The sequence below is a fragment of the Tripterygium wilfordii genome, chromosome 18, assembly GCF_013401445.1.
Source record: "Tripterygium wilfordii isolate XIE 37 chromosome 18, ASM1340144v1, whole genome shotgun sequence".
Lineage (NCBI taxonomy): Eukaryota > Viridiplantae > Streptophyta > Magnoliopsida > Celastrales > Celastraceae > Tripterygium > Tripterygium wilfordii.
This window is the reverse complement of record NC_052249.1, coordinates 1310060-1329046: the sequence shown is the minus strand read 5'-3', so window position 1 is coordinate 1329046 and position 18987 is coordinate 1310060. Positions and strand designations below refer to the sequence as shown.

Here is an 18987-nt window from a genome sequence, read left to right as displayed (position 1 = left end):
AATCTAATCCGTGTTAGGGTCCAGACAAGTAAATCGGATAAAATTTATATGTTTGAATGCTAACCCTGTTTTAAACCGGATAAATTTTGTGTTAGAACCTGAATTTCGAACATATAATTTATGCTCAACCTTTGTTTAATTTGGATCGGATAAATTCGGTTATCTGGATAGTTTTATCACCCCCAATTTGTGAGTTTGTGCATAGGAAGCAAATGAAAATGTGCAATATACATAACTATGCTGCCCGCAGGATTGAACTACGCTCTGTAGACAGAAATATATGAATCTGAAATACACGAATGACTAACCAGTTGAACTGAACACGCGCGTGTCTCTGTCAATAATCTGCTCGTAGAAAACGATGGCAACTGTCTTTTACCAGTATGAGATTTGGACAAAAGGTCGCAGGAAAAAGAAACTAAAGTCTACAGTTGTTCCCAACGAAAAAATTCGTTTAAAATTCTGGAACTTTCTTACCACGGATTACGATACGTCGTCTACAAACTGCGCCCATGGACTTGAAAGCACTCCGTGTACTGGACTGTGCCCTAAACTTGAGGCCCAATTCCAAAAGCCCAGTTCGTAACGCGTTTAGATTACGCGGGGCTTTATGAAATTCTATTCCATCCTTGATAAAAAGTCTGGAATGAGAAGAGTTCACTCAGACTCGGTACTCGAACTGCCCCTTGTACCCTATTTATCTATATGAACAGCATAAATTTATCAATCAATAAGCCTGCTTGTTTTGTTTAATTTCCTCTTCATCCTGCTTAATTCAACTAAGGTAAATGCTACTCTTATGACTTCAATCTCGTTAGAAAGTTGGTTTTTTTATTAATTTGATTTAAATTTGTTGTTGGGATTGAATGATTGCCCCTCAAGTGTATTAATCTAGGGTTTTTGTTTACTTTTCTTAATTTGGGTTTTTTGAGGGAACTATGTGCCTTCTGTCTGTGCTTGGTGAATGGGTGTTGATTTGAGTTACAAGGAGGCCTCTTTTTGATAGATTGGAGAATGTTTTTTTATGTGATTCTGTTAGACTTCTTGTTGATAATAAGGAAGCTAGAAATCAAGTGATATAATCTGCTTTTCTCATCTTTTAAGATGTTGTTTATATAATGTGTGTAGTTTTGGATGCATGCAAATACATATGTAGTCTGCAATTTGTGGGTTGTAATATGTCAGTTTCACATTATTCAGAAATTCAAGTTTTATAACTCGGGGTTTTGTTAATTTACTAGGCTATATCTTGTTTAAGAGTAATTTTGTGAACTACTAGATGTTATGATTGAAGACAAGAACTCGAAAATTCAAGTGTTATTGCGTGTGTTCACTGGTGAATATTGGTGATGGTAACTTAGGTCATACGTGATGGGCGGGCCTTCAGTAATAGACGAAGATTGGGAGATTACTTCACCATCGAATGGTGCTCGAAATCTGGTTTTAGTTGGACCCACAATTGTGATGGTAGTGGTGGTGGTAGGGTTTTGGAGTAGGAAGAAGAGTTGGGGATAAGAGAGAGAGAAAGAGTGGAGAACTTGAGGGGTTGTTTTGGGATATTTATATATAGATGTTTAACTGATAATTAAAATTTCATCAGCTTTGATTTTGATGTAATTTGCTATGTATTGCTGATTTATCACGAATATTTTCTCAAGATTCTATTGTATTTCGCTTACAGGGTAAGTAAATCCGAACAAAGTGATATCTGTAGTTTCTTTAAGACGATTTTCAGATATGTATTCCTGATGAAGGTCATTTGTCTTTGCCATGCTCTGCTCTCTGATTTCATTCTGTCTTTTAGTCTTGTCCAGAAGTTCATCAAATTTGGTTTAATTTTAAAATTGTTAAAATATGTGTAAATGATTTGAAATGCTCCAGCCCAACAAGTTAACTTATTAGGTTGAATGACAAAGTAACTAATCTAATCTTAACCAAGATTGTGATATTTATTGCACCTTGCACCATGTTCACCTTTTAGGATTATGTTTATTTTTTGTGCTCAATTCTGCAATTCCTATATCCATAATTTTTAATGGTTTGAGGTCTTGTTTTATTAATAAAACCTTTTCAATTTTGGGTACTATTTTACTTTTTTATTAATGAAGAATATTTTTAAAATGTTGGCTAGATAGATGTCTTGGTGAAGAAAAGAGAATTATAATTGAAGTATTTATAATGTACCGGGGTTTTGTTTTATGATTGATTGTATTTTGCACTGTGAAGATAACTCAGGTCTTACATGATGGGTGGAGGTTCGACCGATGATGATTGGGAGCTTACTTCTCCGTCGATTGCAGTTCGAACATTGGTTTTATTTGGGCGAACAGGCAATGGAAAAAGTGCCATTGGCAACACCATTCTTGGAAGAAAAGCCTTTAAATCAATGGCTAGATCATCTGGTGTGACCAGTACTTGTGAGCTGCAACAAACTGTACTGAAAGATCAAATTATTAATGTCATTGACACTCCTGGTATGAACATGCAGCTTACCTGTATTGTGTGTGAATTTATGCGATGTATGATTTTGTACATATAAAGGCTGACATGGATAATCCATTGCAGGGTTGTTCGATTTATCAGTTGGATCTGAATTTGTTGGCGAAGAAATTGTGAAATGTATTGATTTGGCAAAGGACGGGATCCATGCAGTCCTTGTAGTCTTCTCAGTCCGGACTCGTTTTTCTCAAGAAGAAGAAGCTGGACTTCATAGCTTGGAGACATTGTTTGGAAGCAAAATATTTGATTATATGATTGTTGTCTTCACGGGAGGTGATGAACTCGAAGATAATGATGAGACTCTAGAAGATTATTTGGGTCGAGAATGTCCAGAGCCTTTAAAGGTTAATTTTTTAACTGCATCATATTATTATAAGTCGCTTGTAATACACATTTTTTACTTTGTTGTTTGTGTATTGAGTTTGAGACTTTGAGCAGTAATGCCCAAGAATTTGATAATCTTGGGAGATGTAGTTTTGCTAACTCAGCTTCTGTGTTGAAAAATCGTTTTCATGCTTTTGTACACCATATTGAATTTATAGTATGTAGTTTCTTAGCGATAAAATTTTATTAACTGATTTGGGGTGTGTTTGCCACCGAGTTTTATTCTTTTCTGCATGGACGTATATCCCCTCTGTGATAAACTGTAATTAAAGGGTAACCAGTAGGCAATTAGACGAGGTGTTTTGTGTACTACTAAACATCTACGTTAAAGGATGCTTTTTAAAAGATTAAGCCCATAATTCCCGAGCCATAAATTATCAACTAATGTTTGCTCATGCTTCTAATACTGCTTCATGTGGTGATATTACTATATATTCTTATGGGTAAGATTCTTCATGTAGCATATCTTTCTTTAGTTATATAGGGAAGGGGTGCATTATACTATCATGAGTGAGCTACAGTAGAGTTCTTTAAAGCAGTCACAATTTTTTGCTTTGGTAAATTCTGCTTTCAGTTTTTAAAATTTGGCTTGGAATTTTTCTTAGAAACCAAATTCATTATCAAATTTTAGTTGTTGATTAAATTCTGTAGATTGGGTTCCATATTATCTTCCGTCGTTGTCAAGCATTCATTTTTTCTCTGCTTTGGTTGTTTTGTTCCAGCAGTTACCTGATTCTTGTTTCTTTGTGCTTGCGTCAAGTTCCAGAGCAAAGACTATTATAGTTAAATTTACTCAATGTGGAGTCTATACAATGAAGCATGGTAGATTCTGTTACAAAGCCTTAATTTAGTGAGTTCTTAACTTCTTGTGATACTGTAGACACTATCTATGGCTGTTTTGGCGTCCGAGGCTTTGGTCAGCTTTCTTGTACCTTTGGTTTCCTCTCTAGACGTTATTGACAATTTGTCAACTCTTACTTGGCTTGATCATCGTAAACTAATATACCTCAAATACGCTTATATTTGAATCATCTCTAACATTGATGTAGGAAATTCTTGCTTTGTGTAATAATCGGCGAGTGCTTTTTGATAACAAGACAAAAGATGAGCTAAAGAAAGTTGAACAACTTCAGCAACTTCTGTCCCTTGTTAACATGGTCACATCACAGACTGGTGGACAACCCTATACTGATGACTTGTTTGCTGAATTGAAGGTTTGTGCGCTTAATTTATTTATAATTTTGTCACAAATCAAGTTTAATTAGTTCTTGATAATGAATTCGTTAATATTGTACGTAGAAAGGGGCTAGGAAACTTCATGATCAACGAGAAGTGGTTACGTCCTTAAAAGGATATTCAGAGCGCGAAATATTGGAGCTGAAGGAGCAGATCAATGCATCATACGAAGATCAGCTCAAGCGGATCACTGAGATGGTATTGCTGTTTTCCAAATTATGCTTCTCTTAGTTTGTTTTTCAAATTATGCTTCTCGCTGTGATTTCAAAAGAGAAGATTTCATTCATTTCTATAGTTTATCATCAATGGTTTTTCTTTAGGTCGAGGCAAAGCTCAAAGAGACAAACACTAGACTTGAACAGCAATTGGCAGCGGAGCAAGCTGCACGGCTGGAGGCACAAGAGATTTTCCAACTAGCTCAAAAGAAATCAAATGATGAAATCCGCATACTCATTCAGAACTTAGAGAAAGCGGAGAAGGAGACTGAGGAACTCCGTAAGCAAGCAGAAAGTCGCCGTTTCACCCACATGCTCAGGGAGAAGTTAGAGAAAGCACGGAAGGGGATTGAGGAGCTCCGTAGGCAAGCAGAAAGCATACTGAGGGGGAAGTTAGAGAAAGTGCAGGAGGGGACTGAGGAGCTCCGTAGGCAAGCGGAAAGTCGCTGTGTCATTCTCTGACATTATAATATGCATGCTACCACCCAGATTGTTGTATAGATGCAATGCAAAGTGAATTGTCTTTTGCTCATGGAGTGGTTGCATTGTATAAAACCTTGATCCACTGCTACGTAAATGTATGAAATGTATAAATTGCGGGTTTACTGATGTATAAATTGTGTGTTTGAGAGTGTCTACTCGTAGTTTACAGGATTGATTTGTTTGAGTTTCTTTACGAGCTTTGCTTGGATGGATTGATATTTCAGAGAGTTAAAGTGAAAAAAGGTTAAAGGGTAGGGTAATTTCACTTTGTTTGACTTGTAGGAGAGATAGTAGAGCAGGGTGGAAAAGTTTTCGTTTACTTAACTCTCAAACAAAAGTATTTTATTTTATAATCTTTGATTTGGGAGTTTGTGAGATGAGGGAAAAATTTATTCATTATTACCTAAATTGTTTATAAAAGTTTTTCACTAATTTTAATTTTAATTTTATTTTTGTAATTCACATCTCTTAACTATCTCACTAGCGACTAAAGTGGCCCTTCCCATAATTTCGCCTCACTTAACTCTCTCTTCCTTAATTTTTTTAATCTTTATTTCTCAATCAAACAGAGCTTAAAGGCTTGAGTATGAGTTTCATTGTGGTTGTGTAATTATGGTCGGTTTCGGTGGATTTTTTTCAATATTTTAACATAAATTAAACCGATTAAGCGATAATTTTGTCAGTTTTTTTGTTTTTTGTAGATTTTTTTGGGTTCGGTTTGGTTTTTAGTATAGAGATGTGTAAACTTTTTAAGAAAAAAAAAACCGACCAATCAATTTGATTTTGACGATTTTTTTAACCAATAGAGTTTCGTGGGTCATATCTTCTCATTTGGGCAAGTACTTCATGGATGAAATCCAGGGTATCAAATGTTTTAAGGGCTTTGAGCATGGGCTTCAACTAGTTGTGTAATCAAGTATGGGCTTCACAATTGTGAGTATTTATTTGTGCTCCAGATAGTTCCGTTGGCCTCGTCTTCAAATTTGGGCCAGAAGTTGATAGTCTGAGATCCAGGGTTAGGCCACAATTTCGATATGGGCCCAATAGTTAGCTGCTCTGCAGTCCGGACCCGGATTTTGACTTCATCGGTTATCCCTTTCTGTTAAATTTTCGTCGGTTTTCTTCCCCCCCATTTTTCCCCCACGAAACGCAGTCGAATATACATTACTCAGAACCGCCCCTACAACTGCTTCTGATCTCAATCTTTCCGTCTCAGAGAAGCGATCGGTAATCTATTTTATCTTGCATGATACGTCCGGTTGTCTTTGTAATTTTTCCGTTTCTTGTTCAGTTATTTGATTTTCTATGTCATGTTTTTGTTGAAATTTGCTATGCATTGTTGATTGATCATGAATTCTGTCCGGTTTCTTGAATTATCTTCTTGTCAAGACCATGTTTGGCTCAAATTGGACGCGAATTGTGTTTTCTACTCACTATTCAAGTACAGATGTTTAATCGAAGGACTTAAAAATTCATCAACTTTTTGCTTGAAATTTGTTAAAACATAATAATTTTTTACTAGGAAACTTTTTTGGCTTGAAACGCTGGAGAATCAAAGCCTGTATATGTCTCAATCTTTTTCGCCTCAGAAAGCAGGTAATCCCTAATATTAGGCTTCTCCTGTATTTTGATTCTTCAAGTGAAATTTGTGTCTTCTTCTCTGGTTTTTTGGCTAAATTTTCTCTGGATTATGTTCTTGCGAAGATCGTGTTCGGCTAAAAATTTTCAAGAATTGTGATTTTTATGTACTATTCAAAGTACATAGGTTTAATTGACAAAGCTTCAACAACTTTGATTTTTGTTGAAATTTGCTAAGCATTATTATTGATCATGAATTCTGTTCGATTTCTTGGTCAAGATTATGTGATACAGTGTATTTCTGTCTGCACTGGTAACTCAGGTTTCAAATAATGGGTGAGGGTTCGATGAATGTTGAGTGGCAGCTTGGTTCTAAATCAATTAGGGCGCGGACATTGCTTCTGGTAGGGAGGACCGGCAATGGTAAAAGTGCTACTGCCAACATGATTCTTGGAAGAAAGGCCTTCAAATCAAGAGCAAGTCCATCTGGTGTGACAAGTCATTCTGAAATACAGCAAACTGTTTTGAGAGACGGACAGATTCTCAAAGTCATTGACACTCCTGGTACGATTACGAACATGCAACTTATTTATAATGTGCATTGTGTGTGGATGTGTATGATGTTGTCGGTACGAGGACTAATGCGGATAAGATGTTGCAGGATTGTTTGAGTTTTCTTCTTTGTCTGAATTTGTTGGGAAGGAAATCATCAAATCTGTTGATTTGGCAAACGATGGCATTGATGCAGTCCTCCTAGTTTTATCTGTTAGAGCTCGATTTTCGGCGGAAGAAGAAGCTACACTTAGTAGCCTTCTGACTTTATTTGGAAGACAAATTATTGACTATATGATTATCATCTTCACAGGGGGCGATGCACTTGAAGACAATGGAGAGACCCTGGAAGATTATTTGGGTCGAGATTGCCCAATACCTTTAAAGGTTAGATTTTGATCCAAACCATGAACATAATACTGTGATTTTGTGATTGAAATCACCTCTGATGCATAGGAAATTCTTGAGCTATGTAAGAATAGACGAGTTCTATTTGACAACAAAACGAAAGACGATTGTAAGAGAGCCGAACAACTTCAGCAGCTTGCATCTCTAGTTAACATAATCAAATTAAATAATGGTGGACCCCTCAGAGATGATTTAGTTTCTAAATGCAAGGTTCGTGTTCTTAGATCTTTGCAGTTTCTCTTTCATTACATCATGATAACGACTTTGTCAATGTTAAAGGAAGAAGCAGCTAGTTCAGAGCAAAAAATATTGGAGGTGATGGATCGTATTAGTTCATCTTATGGAGAGCATTTCAGTAGAACAATGGTAAGCTTTTACATATTTGCCAATTGCAGTTTTGCTAGTATATGACAGCTTCATAAATCATCATTAATTTCAGTTTTACTGATAGGTTTCTGGTATTTTTGGCATTAAGGTTTTTTTTTTGATGATGTTTTTAACTTTGTGTGTGCATAGATTGGTATCTAATATATGGTAAAATAGGGGGACAAATGAGGTAGTAATTATAATGCGTAAAGAACAGTGTGTTTACTGTGGGAGTTTTGCGTGAAAATTGGAATGGGAGGGGCTCCAATTCCGACTGCAATTCTCCCTCAAAAATTATGTTAAATCATGATTTTTTATGTAAAAATGACATATTAGAATTTAGAACTTAGTGTTTAGGGTTTAATTTTTAGTGTTTAAGGTTTAGAATTTAAAATTTTTTCCCCAAATTTTACTATATTCTAACATTATGAACACCAAAATACTCAATAACATATTTTAATTCATGATTTAACATAGTTTTGAGGGAGAATTGAAGTCGAAATTGGAGCCCCCTATCCCATAAAAATCAGTGTGCCGTTTTGTCAAATACTGTGATATCTTATTTAATACAAATCATATACATTGTTAATCCTTCTATCTCTTCTTTTCCCTTGTAGATTTTGGAGGCCTTCCTCGTTGCTTTGTTTCTGTACAGGTTCTGCTGCTTCCATTGATGTAAATGCTTAAAATCCTGGTTTATTGTCACAACTGTGTACATGGCCTGTTTTAAAATATTGTATCAAATGTTATTAACTTATTATATATAGTGTCTAAATGTGTTTGGTTCAATTTTGCTGAATTCATTTATACCGTTCAAACTGCTGTCGTAAATTTTATTAATGATGAAAGCGGGTTGAGCTGGGCTTTAACAAGCCCTAGGCTCTGCTCATTGCTTTCATAGAATGCCCGAGCTCGATAGAGCCTCAAAAATCCGAGCTCGGGATCAGCTCGTGAAAAAAATCCAAACACCCTAATAGTCTTCAATGAGAGGCAACTAGACCAGTCTATCATTTCACATAAAGCAGCCATTTTTTAATCTCACTGGCTATAATGCACCTAGGTCTGAAATACCAGATATCAACAGAAAACTTCAATAAAAGAGAAAGCTGTATGCATTGCTGCTGCTCCATCAACCAAAGGGATCTCAAAGGAACTTACCATTATAAGTTCCCTTGGCTCAGCCATGCATCAACACCACCTTAAACAAACTCAGCTTCTCATAAAAGGCAAATGGTTCCTTCCTCCAACAACAATCTTGCAGAAAATTTTAAGAGCAGACTCTTTTTCATCCCCTTGTGAATCCAAAGAACAAGATTTGCACCGAACAATCATTGCACACGCTACGCCTTACTAAGTTTAAGCTTCAAATAAGCCTTGCCATGCCAGTTGTTACAAACTAAACTCATCCATGACCCAGCTCTCTGGATTTCAGAACTCCAAACGAAACCTCCCCATGACAATTATCAGCCACGTTGACATCCACAAATATCATGGCTGATATTTTCAGAACCTAAGTCCATAAATTCATAATAACTTACCAATAAATTCTTCTAAACTGAACCTTCCAGTCTCCAAACACATAAAATAAAACATCAAATATGTATACTCCTACATCTAATAAGAAACCAAAAACTTCCATCAACAATTTGAAACACGACTCCCGCCTCAAATCCCTAAAATAACTAACAATAGATTCAATCCCAAGTATTGAACTTTAAAAATGAAAAAGACAGCACAAATTCAACAGTTGGCTGTGTTGAACTTTCATCAGAAATATTTTTCCTAGAAGTCTTTGGTTAAGAATTTGTCTTCATCTTACTGAGTCAAAATCAAAAATGAAATAATAAAAATGTATTCTTTTGGCTATCCCTGAGGTGCACACTTGACAATACAGAACCAAGAGTTGAAAAATTCATGAGATGAAATCATACATCACAAAATAAAGTCATACTGACTTATTGAGAATTAGACAACCAGCTATGGTAATTCAAACAATTTTTTCAGATTTTCAAAATCCCAAACCAATATACATCAAGCTATTCTACTGACAACAATATGCTTTAGTCCTGAGTATGCAATGTTTAAGCAGTTTACGAGTCTACGACAGACGTTGGGCGTATAGAAACATAAATGAGAAACAAATGCATTCTCCAGCAAACAAAATTTTGTGGTCTTATACCACTAATCCGAATAGGATATGATATACAAGCACAAGTATGATATTTATAACAAACTAATTATAATATTTCAAACAACCTAACAAAAAGATAACAAGGACTTGTGTATAACCAACAACAATCACGAAATGCACATCAAAATTACACAATGTAAAGGAAAGCAAAAGGAAGAATTTCAGTCACGTAAGCCAAGTTCAACCTCAAGTTCATCGTCATCCTCAAACAACTTCAAGAGGCGGGCCTGCTGTTGTTCTCTCTTCTTCTTTTGCCATATCTTGAATAATAACACAGCAAATGCGCCAATTGCAACTAAACCGAGAAAAATGATCAACACCCTAAGCCCAACGGAGGTACTTGATGCATTGTGACTCGCAGCCTTATTTGTATCTGCGGGACTTGATGGGTCTTTCGCTAATCCTTTAAAGATAAAAGTTGTCAGACGTTTTATCATAAAAGATCTCAAATTCAATGCAACAGTAGAGAATTTTTAGACAATTGGAAGAAATTCTGAATTATGCTTATACGATATGAATGTGAGCTAACACGATTTGGAAACCCCAAATCAAGTTTTTTCAATAGGAACAGAGGAGGAATTGGTGAAAACCTATTGGATCCCAATACCCGAAGGAAATTTTGGCACAAAAAAAAAATGAATCTTGGAATTTATTCCCCAAAAATCATCAGAATTCTTCGTTGCGTCAAAACCTAACGCGTTAATTCTAAGCAGATCCTCTACAGCAATTACGTAATTCCTCAATCACATCTTCTTCAGATGATACGAAAATAAAATCGGATGCACCGCGCAAGAACTGCCTTTACACACACAATGAATTGCAATAGAAGGGAGACGGACCTGAAATAAGTTGCAGAGAGAGGGAGAAGGAGAGGACGAGGAGGCGGAACTGCTGAGATCTTCGAGGCCATGGAATTCCAAAAATCATCTCTGTGAATGTCTGCGTCTAAGATTCAAAAATCGCAAAGAAAGAATTTCTGCGAGATGCGTTAGGTGCGAGTTATTGAATTCTTCGCCTTCCACCAGCTTTAACTCCGACCATCAACCGCCTTCCTATTAACTACGTTAAGGACAAAAATAAAATCCTAGTATTAAAATTTAAACACCTTCCTTTAAAAACATTAGTCTATCACGTGACAATCACGATATTGGGTGGCAGGGGTCTGCTGTAGTTTTTACAACAGCAGACCCCGTTGTAGTTTTTATTTGAAACAAAAATCAAATTCATCGTGATCCAGATATCGAATGTTTTGAGTTTATATCCGATGATCTAAAATTGTTAAGCATTTTTCATGTAACATATGATTTTTGTTTTGAACAAAAAAATATATCGTTGGATTCGTTAGACCATAAACTACACATCTATAATTTTTCAAAATAAAATAAAAAATTTTTTTTGTCTCAAATTGCTATTACAGCGGAACCCCGGCACCCAACATAATACACTTTCCATTTCATTTTTTTGTAACCAACATAATGTGTTAAGAACATAAATACCATATCAGTTGGGTAAGCTCATAGGAGTGTCAAAAAAATCGATTCCGAGTCGGATAACATCACGTGTTTACGAAATATTTATAGGTCTGAACCCTAATCCGAATTGGATTTTGGACGTACTTAATTGATCAAACCCGAATTGGTTTAAATACGGACAGATAAACCGAACAATCTGGGTTAGTGTCTGAACAAGTAATCCGCACAAGATTTCTCGACCCGGACTTGGTTTTAAACTAAGCAAAAATTTTATATTTGGACACAGCGATTTCAAACATTTAACTTATGTCCAAACTTGGTTTAATTTGGGTCAGACAAATTTGATTATCCAGACCGAACAGAGTTGTGTCACCCCTAAACTCATCTCTTATATGTCATCAAGGCATTTTCTTAGGGTCTTGTGAGTTGGGTTTCGCCCTATAGTAATTGGGCTCAGGAAAACCAGATGTATCTATTGTGAACATATAAATTCAAAGCATTATTCGTAACTATAGAAAGTAGATTTATCATATAATGATTATATTGGAGTGACTGTAATAGTGCAATCTTCAAGAAATAATTGTGTTTAAAGTATTGGATGGGGTGCAACTTCAACTTTATGGTCCAGATTCAAGGAATTAAGCACCACTTGCTAAAGCATCCTATACTAAATTATATAATGAAATAATGGGAGACAAAAAATGAAAAGACCACTTTTTCTACCTATATATTTGTTTATATGAAATAATAATAAATTAATATTTTAATGGAGTAAAGATTATGTTTATATGAAATAATAGTAAATTAATATTTTAATGAATATAGAGTCTAATTCGGTTTTTGTTGGGTAGAGATATTGTAAATTGTGAAAACTTGATATTTGATGAGTATGTAAAGTAGATAATCGATAAAGAGACACTAGTTAAATTGTAACATCTTAATATTTTATCTTTGATAATATTGAAGAAATATGAAATAAAAGCAAAAACAAAATTTTCCACAAGCTTTTTAACATTTTCGTTTTGATTATTCTAGACAATTGAAGAAAAAAATAAGAAGAAAAAAACTATAGGTTTTCACTCCCAGACGTGATAGCGATCCCATAAATGGGATCTCAATCATTCCAATGACTAACATGTCACTCTATTATTCAATCACTCGGTTTTGTGAATTCCTACACTTGTATCAATTAAGGGATAAGATGAATTATTAAAATAACTAAGATCTCATTTATTGGGACGATTGAAATCTCATTTACTGAAATCCCTAACATTGTTATTGGTGAACATTATTTACATCCCACAATTTATTGAGTACACTCCAATCTAAGCAATTGTGAATTCACCCAATTTTTTGTTTTTTTCCAAGTACACCCGGCCACTTTGCTCCACCACCACCACTAAGTCTCAACCATCTCCTCCACCCCACCAGGGTCTCAACCACCACCTCATACTTCCCCTTCTCCCCCTTCACTTCCACTCTCTTATTTTGTTGTTTTCTCCTTGGTTCCAATGTTTTAACAACCAAATTCAATGATATTCTGAAATGGGTATTGCAAAAATAAGTCAAACTGCTCTAAACTGAGCAGTCATTGAAGGGAAATTGCTTAGATTGACAGTACAAAAGTAGTCGTCGACACAAGCCATTGTTGCTATTGTCGTCAGGAAAGGGAAGAAGGAGGAGGAAAAGGATTTAAAGAATTTAGGGCAGAATGATAGGATTAAATGAGAGTGTTGATAAATTAAGTTTTTTATAAAATTAATGGGGTGTATTTAGAAAAATAAGGGGTGTAAATAAGTTTGATCATTTTTATTTCACTCCTAGCACAGCCGACACATACGTCATGAGTGACCGAACCATGGGTTCTTCACTTGCGGCGGCTCCACAAATCACATCCATCTCTTTACACATTTGTGCAAATCGCCATCAATGAATGCACAATTATTTACTATTATATTATTATCGTATAAAGGGTCAATTATTCAATATAACATATATATATATATATTTGGAGTTAATAGAACTTTTGATCATTGAAAGCTGAGCATGTTCCAAATCAGTCTCTCAATTGTTTCAACTTCATCATCCGGACATATTACATCAAATCTGTGTCGGGATATACTCATATATGGACGAAACAAAATAAAAGAACTCTAGTTGAAATTCACTATTCACAAACTAACAACACAATCAATAACAGTATATCTCAACAAGGAAAGGAAAGATAATTCATAGAGAAAATCCTCCAAGACAACATATGTGAAGAAGAAACATACCCAAATCAGAAGAACTCCCATAAACAACTAGTCAATCGACCAAATGGTATATCACACCAATCGATCCAATAAATTCAAGAGAAGACTTACAAAACAGGTTGCAATCAGTCAAGATTCAAACAAATTAGTGATAGTGATGGTATATTATGGAAAGAAAAGGTAAATTAATTTAACCGGGCTAGAGGGATGGGGGAGGGGAGGAAGAGAGGAAGATTTGACCTTCCTCCCCCAGATGAATCAGATATTTAACGAGAGAGTATAAAAATTCTTCTTGCTTTCCATTATATTATTGCTTAAATTATGACATCACAATTAAATTATTGAATTTTTAGATACGCAGCGGATTCTCTGCCCCAGCGGCCACTGCAATGATTCCTCAGTAATTATTTTCTAAACAGTGGTTGACGGTGATCTATGCAATGATAATTTTTTCCAATATACAGAAATGCTGGAGAACAAACGTCACTAGTGAGCGAACCATGGGTTCTTCTTCCTCCCCCCCGATGTCTGCAACATCCTATAAAAAGGGTCATCTTCTTTGTAATCATGCATCCAATATCTTCCATCAAATTCAGAAATTCGTTTACATTGTTTTTTTTCTACATACAACAAAATTGAAATGGGAGACGAGGTCCCAACCCAGCAAGAAGAAGAGATCGTGTCTTCTAAACCTCCAACTATTCCTCTTCTCACTCCTTACAAGATGGGAAATTTTAATCTTTCTCACAGGTACAATCTCAATCCACACATGGGTTTGTAATTGGTTCATTTTGTGTCTGTTAGGGTTCGTGGCTTTTCCATTTACAATAGAGAAATCTTCTTAGCGATGGCCTTTTTGGCGGGATTTTTTTTTGACATTTGGACTCTCAATAATGTGCCAGTGATCCCAGCTTACTACAGAGATTGCTCTTTAGTCTGTTGTGATCTTTGGCAGCTGAAAATACTGACTCAATTAGTATATGAGTCTTAGCGATGGCGGCTTGTAAATATGGAGCAGGAATCAGGATATTGTGGGGGCTGTGGCCACTGCTAGTTCCCTTATCTCTGCCATTGAGTTGATTTGCTTTATATTTGTTCTAGGATGATGAGAAATGGGGTATTTTTAATGATCAATGCAGTGGGTCACTTTGAATTTCTATTAGTAGAAAGAAAATTGGTTCCTAACTTTATATTGTTTGTTGGTTCACAATGTTGTGGATCTGTTCTTGATAGGGTTATTTCAATAGTTATTTAACTTCACTTTCCTATATTTTTCAGAATTGTTTTGGCACCATTGACTAGACAGAGATCTTATGACAATGTTCCTCAGCCACATGCCATATTATACTACTCTCAGCGAACCACCAAAGGGGGCCTTCTCATATGTGAAGCCACTGGAGTATCCGACACTGCTCAAGGGTAATATAAATTCAAAAACCGTCTGTCTACTAGTTTTCCTCTTCTGCATTAGTAAGGTGTACATGTGTTTGAGAGATATTACTTTCTTGGCTTCAAACGCGAGGTCTAATGTTTTTTTTTTCCTCATACATGAAGGTATCCATTTACCCCAGGTATTTGGACCAAAGAACAAGTTGAAGCATGGAAACCCATTGTAAATGCTGTGCATGCCAAAGGAGGGATTTTCTTTTGTCAGATTTGGCATGTTGGAAGGGTCTCAAATACTGGTGCGTACTTGGTTTGTCCCTTCTCTTTTAAAATAGATTGTTCAACAAAAATCTCTAATTTTAGCCTGCATCAATTGTTGGAAGAACAATGAGTAAGTATTAATAATTCTAAGTTGCACCTTATGATGAATTTTGGCCCTTGAATACATAGTTTAAGATGTGCAAACTTAAATATAACCTCAAATTACCCACCATAAGGGTCATCTTTGTTTTTGATAGGGTACAAACCTGTATATGAAATATGTGCTTTATGGTCTTATGTTGGGAAAATAAGAGTCGGGCTGGATATTTTATCAAATCATCTGATATATGTGGTTGATTTTGTTATTTTGTTTTTCTCATAGCTTATACCATATTGGATGTTTAATCTTTTTTTGTTATTGGTATCTCCAGGTTTTCAGCCAAATGGGCAAGCTCCAATATCTTCTACCAATAAGCCCTTGCATCCACAACCCTCACAAAATGGGGTGGATTTTGATAGATTCACGCCTCCGAGGCGCCTTAGGACGGACGAAATTCCTTCTATCATCAATGATTTTAGGATTGCTGCTAGGAATGCTATAGAAGCTGGTGAGTAATTCCTTTTATTTATCTTAAAAAATGACCCTTACCCTGGCAGTAACAATGATTTAAGCAGTTTGTCTCTTTTGTTAAGCATTTTTTGCTCTTCAAACGGTCGTCTATGTAGAAACAGTTCAGATATTGAATATCAGAAGTTGAGAAGTCACATCCACTTGAGTATTGATAATTTTATATTGTATTGGTTCATCATGTTTTACCAAACCTTTCAAAGTTTGCTCATATAGCTTGACAATCATGACTTGAAGGATGCTATTTCATTTTTTGGTGGATATTTTTGTCGTCGTTGTCCATGTCATTTTTTGATTATGGTAACAATTGCTGTTCAGCCTGTTCTGCATTTCTAAGCAAGAAATGTTGTGAGGCAGGAAAATGACAAAAAATAATATTTTAATGACTGTGTGTTCCGCACATACTTAGGCACTTAAATGGAGGTCATATACGTTGTTGTGAGTTCTATCAGCTTAAGGTTTTAGTAGTGTTGCTGGTCTAGTAAAAATAACCATAAGTCTACATACTGGTGTGGGGGTTCTATTATCATCGGAAAACATTTTCTTCCTTATTTTGTCGTAAGGTGACTGAGACAAAGAGCCCATCTCTTTGTCATTCTCTGTAATTGATGTAAATTTAATTGACATAAGGTTCCATTTTTCTTTTCTATGTCAACGTATTCTAGAATTACATTTAACTCTCAAGATACTTCTTTGGTCGACAGAACAATTATGTTTTTCGAATCATTCCCAGGATTTGATGGAGTTGAGGTTCATGGGGCTCATGGCTACCTCATTGATCAGTTTTTGAAAGACACAGTGAATGACCGGACAGACCAATATGGTGGATCCTTAGAGAACCGATGCCGATTTGCTCTGGAATTAGTTGACGCTGTTACGAATGAAATTGGTGCTGATAAAGTTGGAATAAGGCTGTCTCCCTTTGCAGACTATATGGAATCAGGAGATTCAAATCCTGAAGCCTTAGGACTTTACATGGTCCAAGCCTTGAATAAACGTGGGATTCTTTACGTGCACATGGTTGAGCCAAGAATGAAAACAGCCGGAGAAACAGATGAATACCCTCATGGCCTTGTCCCCATGCGAAAGGCTTTCAATGGTACTTTTATTTCAGCTGGAGGTTTTGACAGGGAAGAGGGGAACAAAGCTGTGGCAGAGGACCATACAGATCTCATTGCTTATGGTCGTCTGTTCTTGTCCAATCCTGATCTGCCTCGGAGATTCGAGCTTGTTTCTCCTCTCAACAAGTACGATAGGAACACATTCTACACTCCTGATCCAGTCGTTGGCTATACTGATTATCCATTTCTTGAATCCACTGCTTAGCTTATACTGACATACCAAGAATGGAAGAGGATTATATGGTATTATTATATCCTGAGTGAATCAAACGGCCTTCTAAGGTTACATTTTCCTACCACTTTCATCACATCACAAGTGCTGTTTTACTGTATGTGATAGAAAGAAACCTATCACCCCTGTAATACCCAATAACCTAGACTCTGTGGAATCCCTTCAGATTTGGTGGGAGAGTTGGGGACTTCTACTACGAGTCTGTTTTATTGCCAGGCCTACTTACATGTGATTTAATAAACAATACCAGACCTGGATTCCATTGGAATACAGTGTCAAAAGTAGTGCATCTTACATGGCTGACTTGGTCAAGCAAATATATTATTCTATTGTTTTTTTGTTCCTATTTTTAAGCTAATTGTTTGAGTCTGTTTGTTATGGAATAAGTCAACTTTCGTGTCAGTTTTTTCAGGAAGGCAGTTCAGCCTTTTGCATTGTCTAGTAGCTGTAACTTGTAGGTAGAGAGAAAAAAAAATAAAGATCAGTTGTCATTCTGGCACTTGTGTATCTATTCTTAATTATTCATATATCAAACAAGTGAGAATAGTTGCCTTCCTTGTTTATTTATTCCTTTCTTTTTGTCACGTACAATACAGTGCTGTACCTGGTTCTAGAACTACTAGTTAATTAATATATCAAAATTATAGTAATTTTTACTGGATTAGAGGGGAGTTGCACAACCACATGGCCATGAACTAAAAACAAGAAAACTGCGACATTTGTTAAAAATCTCAACACGCTGACAATAAATCAATATTGTTCGTTGTGGGTTATCCGGTTTCCGTGAATATATTAGATCCGCACAGCTTCGTTCTTTCTGGGCCGTTTCACTTATGGTACTTAGGCCCACACAAAAGGCCTTGATTGTGTGAGTATGTGTGGGTCTTTTCTTAGCCACTTGGACTTACCCAAGCGATGATTCTTATGGTGGGTAATTTGTTGTTATATTTAAGTTTAGAAACACTACACATCCATAAAATAAATATTTATAAACTTATATAAACATGTGGTATGCCTATGTGGATTCTTTAATAAAATTTGTTTGGTTTTTTTTAATCTATGTGGCATGTCTATCTGACTTATCATCTAGATTATGTAAGTTTATGGATAGGAAAATTATGTACATATATCATTTTGGATTTAAGTTTGCATATCTTAAACTCTGTATTGAAGGGCTTAAATTCATCATAAGTTGCATCTTAGAATTCTTAATACTTACTCATTGTTTGTTCTTCCAACAATTGATGCAGGCTAAAATTAGAGATTTTTGTTGAACAATCTATTTTTAGAAGAGAAGGGACAAACCAAGTACGTACCAGTATTTGAGACCTTTCCAACATGTCAAATCTGACAAAAGAAAATCCCACCACGTCTTTTAATAAATAGAAAGAGAATTAGGGGTACCGTCAGATCTTTCACATAAGATCTGACGGTTCCCCCTCAATCCACAATTCTTGGATTATTCCTTCGCTAAAAACAAAACAAAAACAAGAATAAGAAGAAAAAAAGATGACTACCGACGGGTACTTGCCGGACAACCTCAGCCGCCCATCAGTCTTCTGATAATTACGGGACGGGAATGCTAGAAACGTCATGGGTGAGCGAACAATGATGGGTCCTTTCCTGATGTCTGCGGCATCCTACAAACAGGGTCCTCTTCTTTGTAATCCTGCGTCGAATATCTTCCATCAAATCCTTTCCATTGTTTGTTTTCCCTTTC

At 35.9% G+C, this 18987-nt stretch overlaps 4 protein-coding genes across 8 annotated transcripts; 3 read left to right on the top strand and 1 right to left on the bottom strand.

The window, feature by feature from the left end:
* Positions 1-597: 597 nt before the first annotated feature.
* Positions 598-4992, top strand: LOC119983318 (immune-associated nucleotide-binding protein 9-like). Of its 4 annotated transcripts, none has more exons than XM_038826986.1 (6): positions 598-670; positions 2227-2474; positions 2566-2843; positions 3933-4097; positions 4183-4317; positions 4440-4992. In XM_038826986.1, exons 2-6 carry the CDS (start codon positions 2243-2245, stop codon positions 4794-4796), a joined length of 1167 nt encoding a protein of 388 aa, XP_038682914.1. In that variant the 5' UTR covers positions 598-670; positions 2227-2242; the 3' UTR covers positions 4797-4992. The 4 variants fall into 4 exon arrangements, with proteins under 4 accessions (XP_038682914.1, XP_038682916.1, XP_038682915.1 ...); XM_038826988.1 differs by lacking the exon at positions 598-670 and adding an exon at positions 673-784 and having other exon boundaries at positions 2227-2402; XM_038826987.1 differs by lacking the exon at positions 598-670 and adding an exon at positions 673-784 and having other exon boundaries at positions 2227-2417.
* A 947-nt stretch (positions 4993-5939) lies between these two features.
* On the top strand, positions 5940-8440 carry LOC119984891 (immune-associated nucleotide-binding protein 9-like). 2 transcript variants are annotated; one of them, XM_038829042.1, is made up of 6 exons: positions 5940-6044; positions 6718-6959; positions 7261-7334; positions 7404-7565; positions 7635-7721; positions 8339-8440. In XM_038829042.1, the coding sequence occupies exons 2-6, from the start codon at positions 6728-6730 to the stop codon at positions 8393-8395; spliced, it is 612 nt and encodes a 203-aa protein (XP_038684970.1). In that variant the 5' UTR covers positions 5940-6044; positions 6718-6727; the 3' UTR covers positions 8396-8440. The 2 variants fall into 2 exon arrangements, with proteins under 2 accessions (XP_038684970.1, XP_038684969.1); XM_038829041.1 differs by having other exon boundaries at positions 7057-7334.
* A 1412-nt stretch (positions 8441-9852) lies between these two features.
* Positions 9853-10977, bottom strand: LOC119984475. The gene is made up of 2 exons (XM_038828452.1): positions 10752-10977; positions 9853-10315 (listed from the first exon to the last, which is right to left on the bottom strand). The coding sequence occupies exons 1-2, from the start codon at positions 10837-10839 to the stop codon at positions 10074-10076; spliced, it is 330 nt and encodes a 109-aa protein (XP_038684380.1). The 5' UTR covers positions 10840-10977; the 3' UTR covers positions 9853-10073.
* Positions 10978-14134: 3157 nt separating this feature from the next.
* LOC119984089 (putative 12-oxophytodienoate reductase 11) lies at positions 14135-17774 on the top strand. Its single transcript, XM_038827856.1, has 5 exons — positions 14135-14389; positions 14918-15058; positions 15194-15324; positions 15718-15894; positions 16648-17774. Exons 1-5 carry the CDS (start codon positions 14280-14282, stop codon positions 17238-17240), a joined length of 1152 nt encoding a protein of 383 aa, XP_038683784.1. The 5' UTR covers positions 14135-14279; the 3' UTR covers positions 17241-17774.
* The last annotated feature ends 1213 nt before the right edge of the window (positions 17775-18987 follow it).

Coding starts and splice junctions, on each gene's coding strand:
- LOC119983318 (XM_038826986.1), top strand. CDS start 2,243: ATGATGGGTGGAGGTTCGACCGATGATGATTGGGAGCTTACTTCTCCG. Junction 2,844..3,932: donor AATGTCCAGAGCCTTTAAAG/GTTAATTTTTTA, acceptor ACATTGATGTAG/GAAATTCTTGCTTTGTGTAA. Junction 4,098..4,182: donor ACTTGTTTGCTGAATTGAAG/GTTTGTGCGCTT, acceptor TATTGTACGTAG/AAAGGGGCTAGGAAACTTCA.
- LOC119984891 (XM_038829041.1), top strand. CDS start 6,728: ATGGGTGAGGGTTCGATGAATGTTGAGTGGCAGCTTGGTTCTAAATCA. Junction 7,335..7,403: donor ATTGCCCAATACCTTTAAAG/GTTAGATTTTGA, acceptor TCTGATGCATAG/GAAATTCTTGAGCTATGTAA. Junction 7,722..8,338: donor AGCATTTCAGTAGAACAATG/GTAAGCTTTTAC, acceptor TTTCCCTTGTAG/ATTTTGGAGGCCTTCCTCGT.
- LOC119984475 (XM_038828452.1), bottom strand. CDS start 10,839: ATGATTTTTGGAATTCCATGGCCTCGAAGATCTCAGCAGTTCCGCCTC. Junction 10,316..10,751: donor CTCTCTGCAACTTATTTCAG/GTCCGTCTCCCT, acceptor TTATCTTTAAAG/GATTAGCGAAAGACCCATCA.
- LOC119984089 (XM_038827856.1), top strand. CDS start 14,280: ATGGGAGACGAGGTCCCAACCCAGCAAGAAGAAGAGATCGTGTCTTCT. Junction 14,390..14,917: donor AATTTTAATCTTTCTCACAG/GTACAATCTCAA, acceptor TATATTTTTCAG/AATTGTTTTGGCACCATTGA. Junction 15,325..15,717: donor TGGAAGGGTCTCAAATACTG/GTGCGTACTTGG, acceptor TGGTATCTCCAG/GTTTTCAGCCAAATGGGCAA.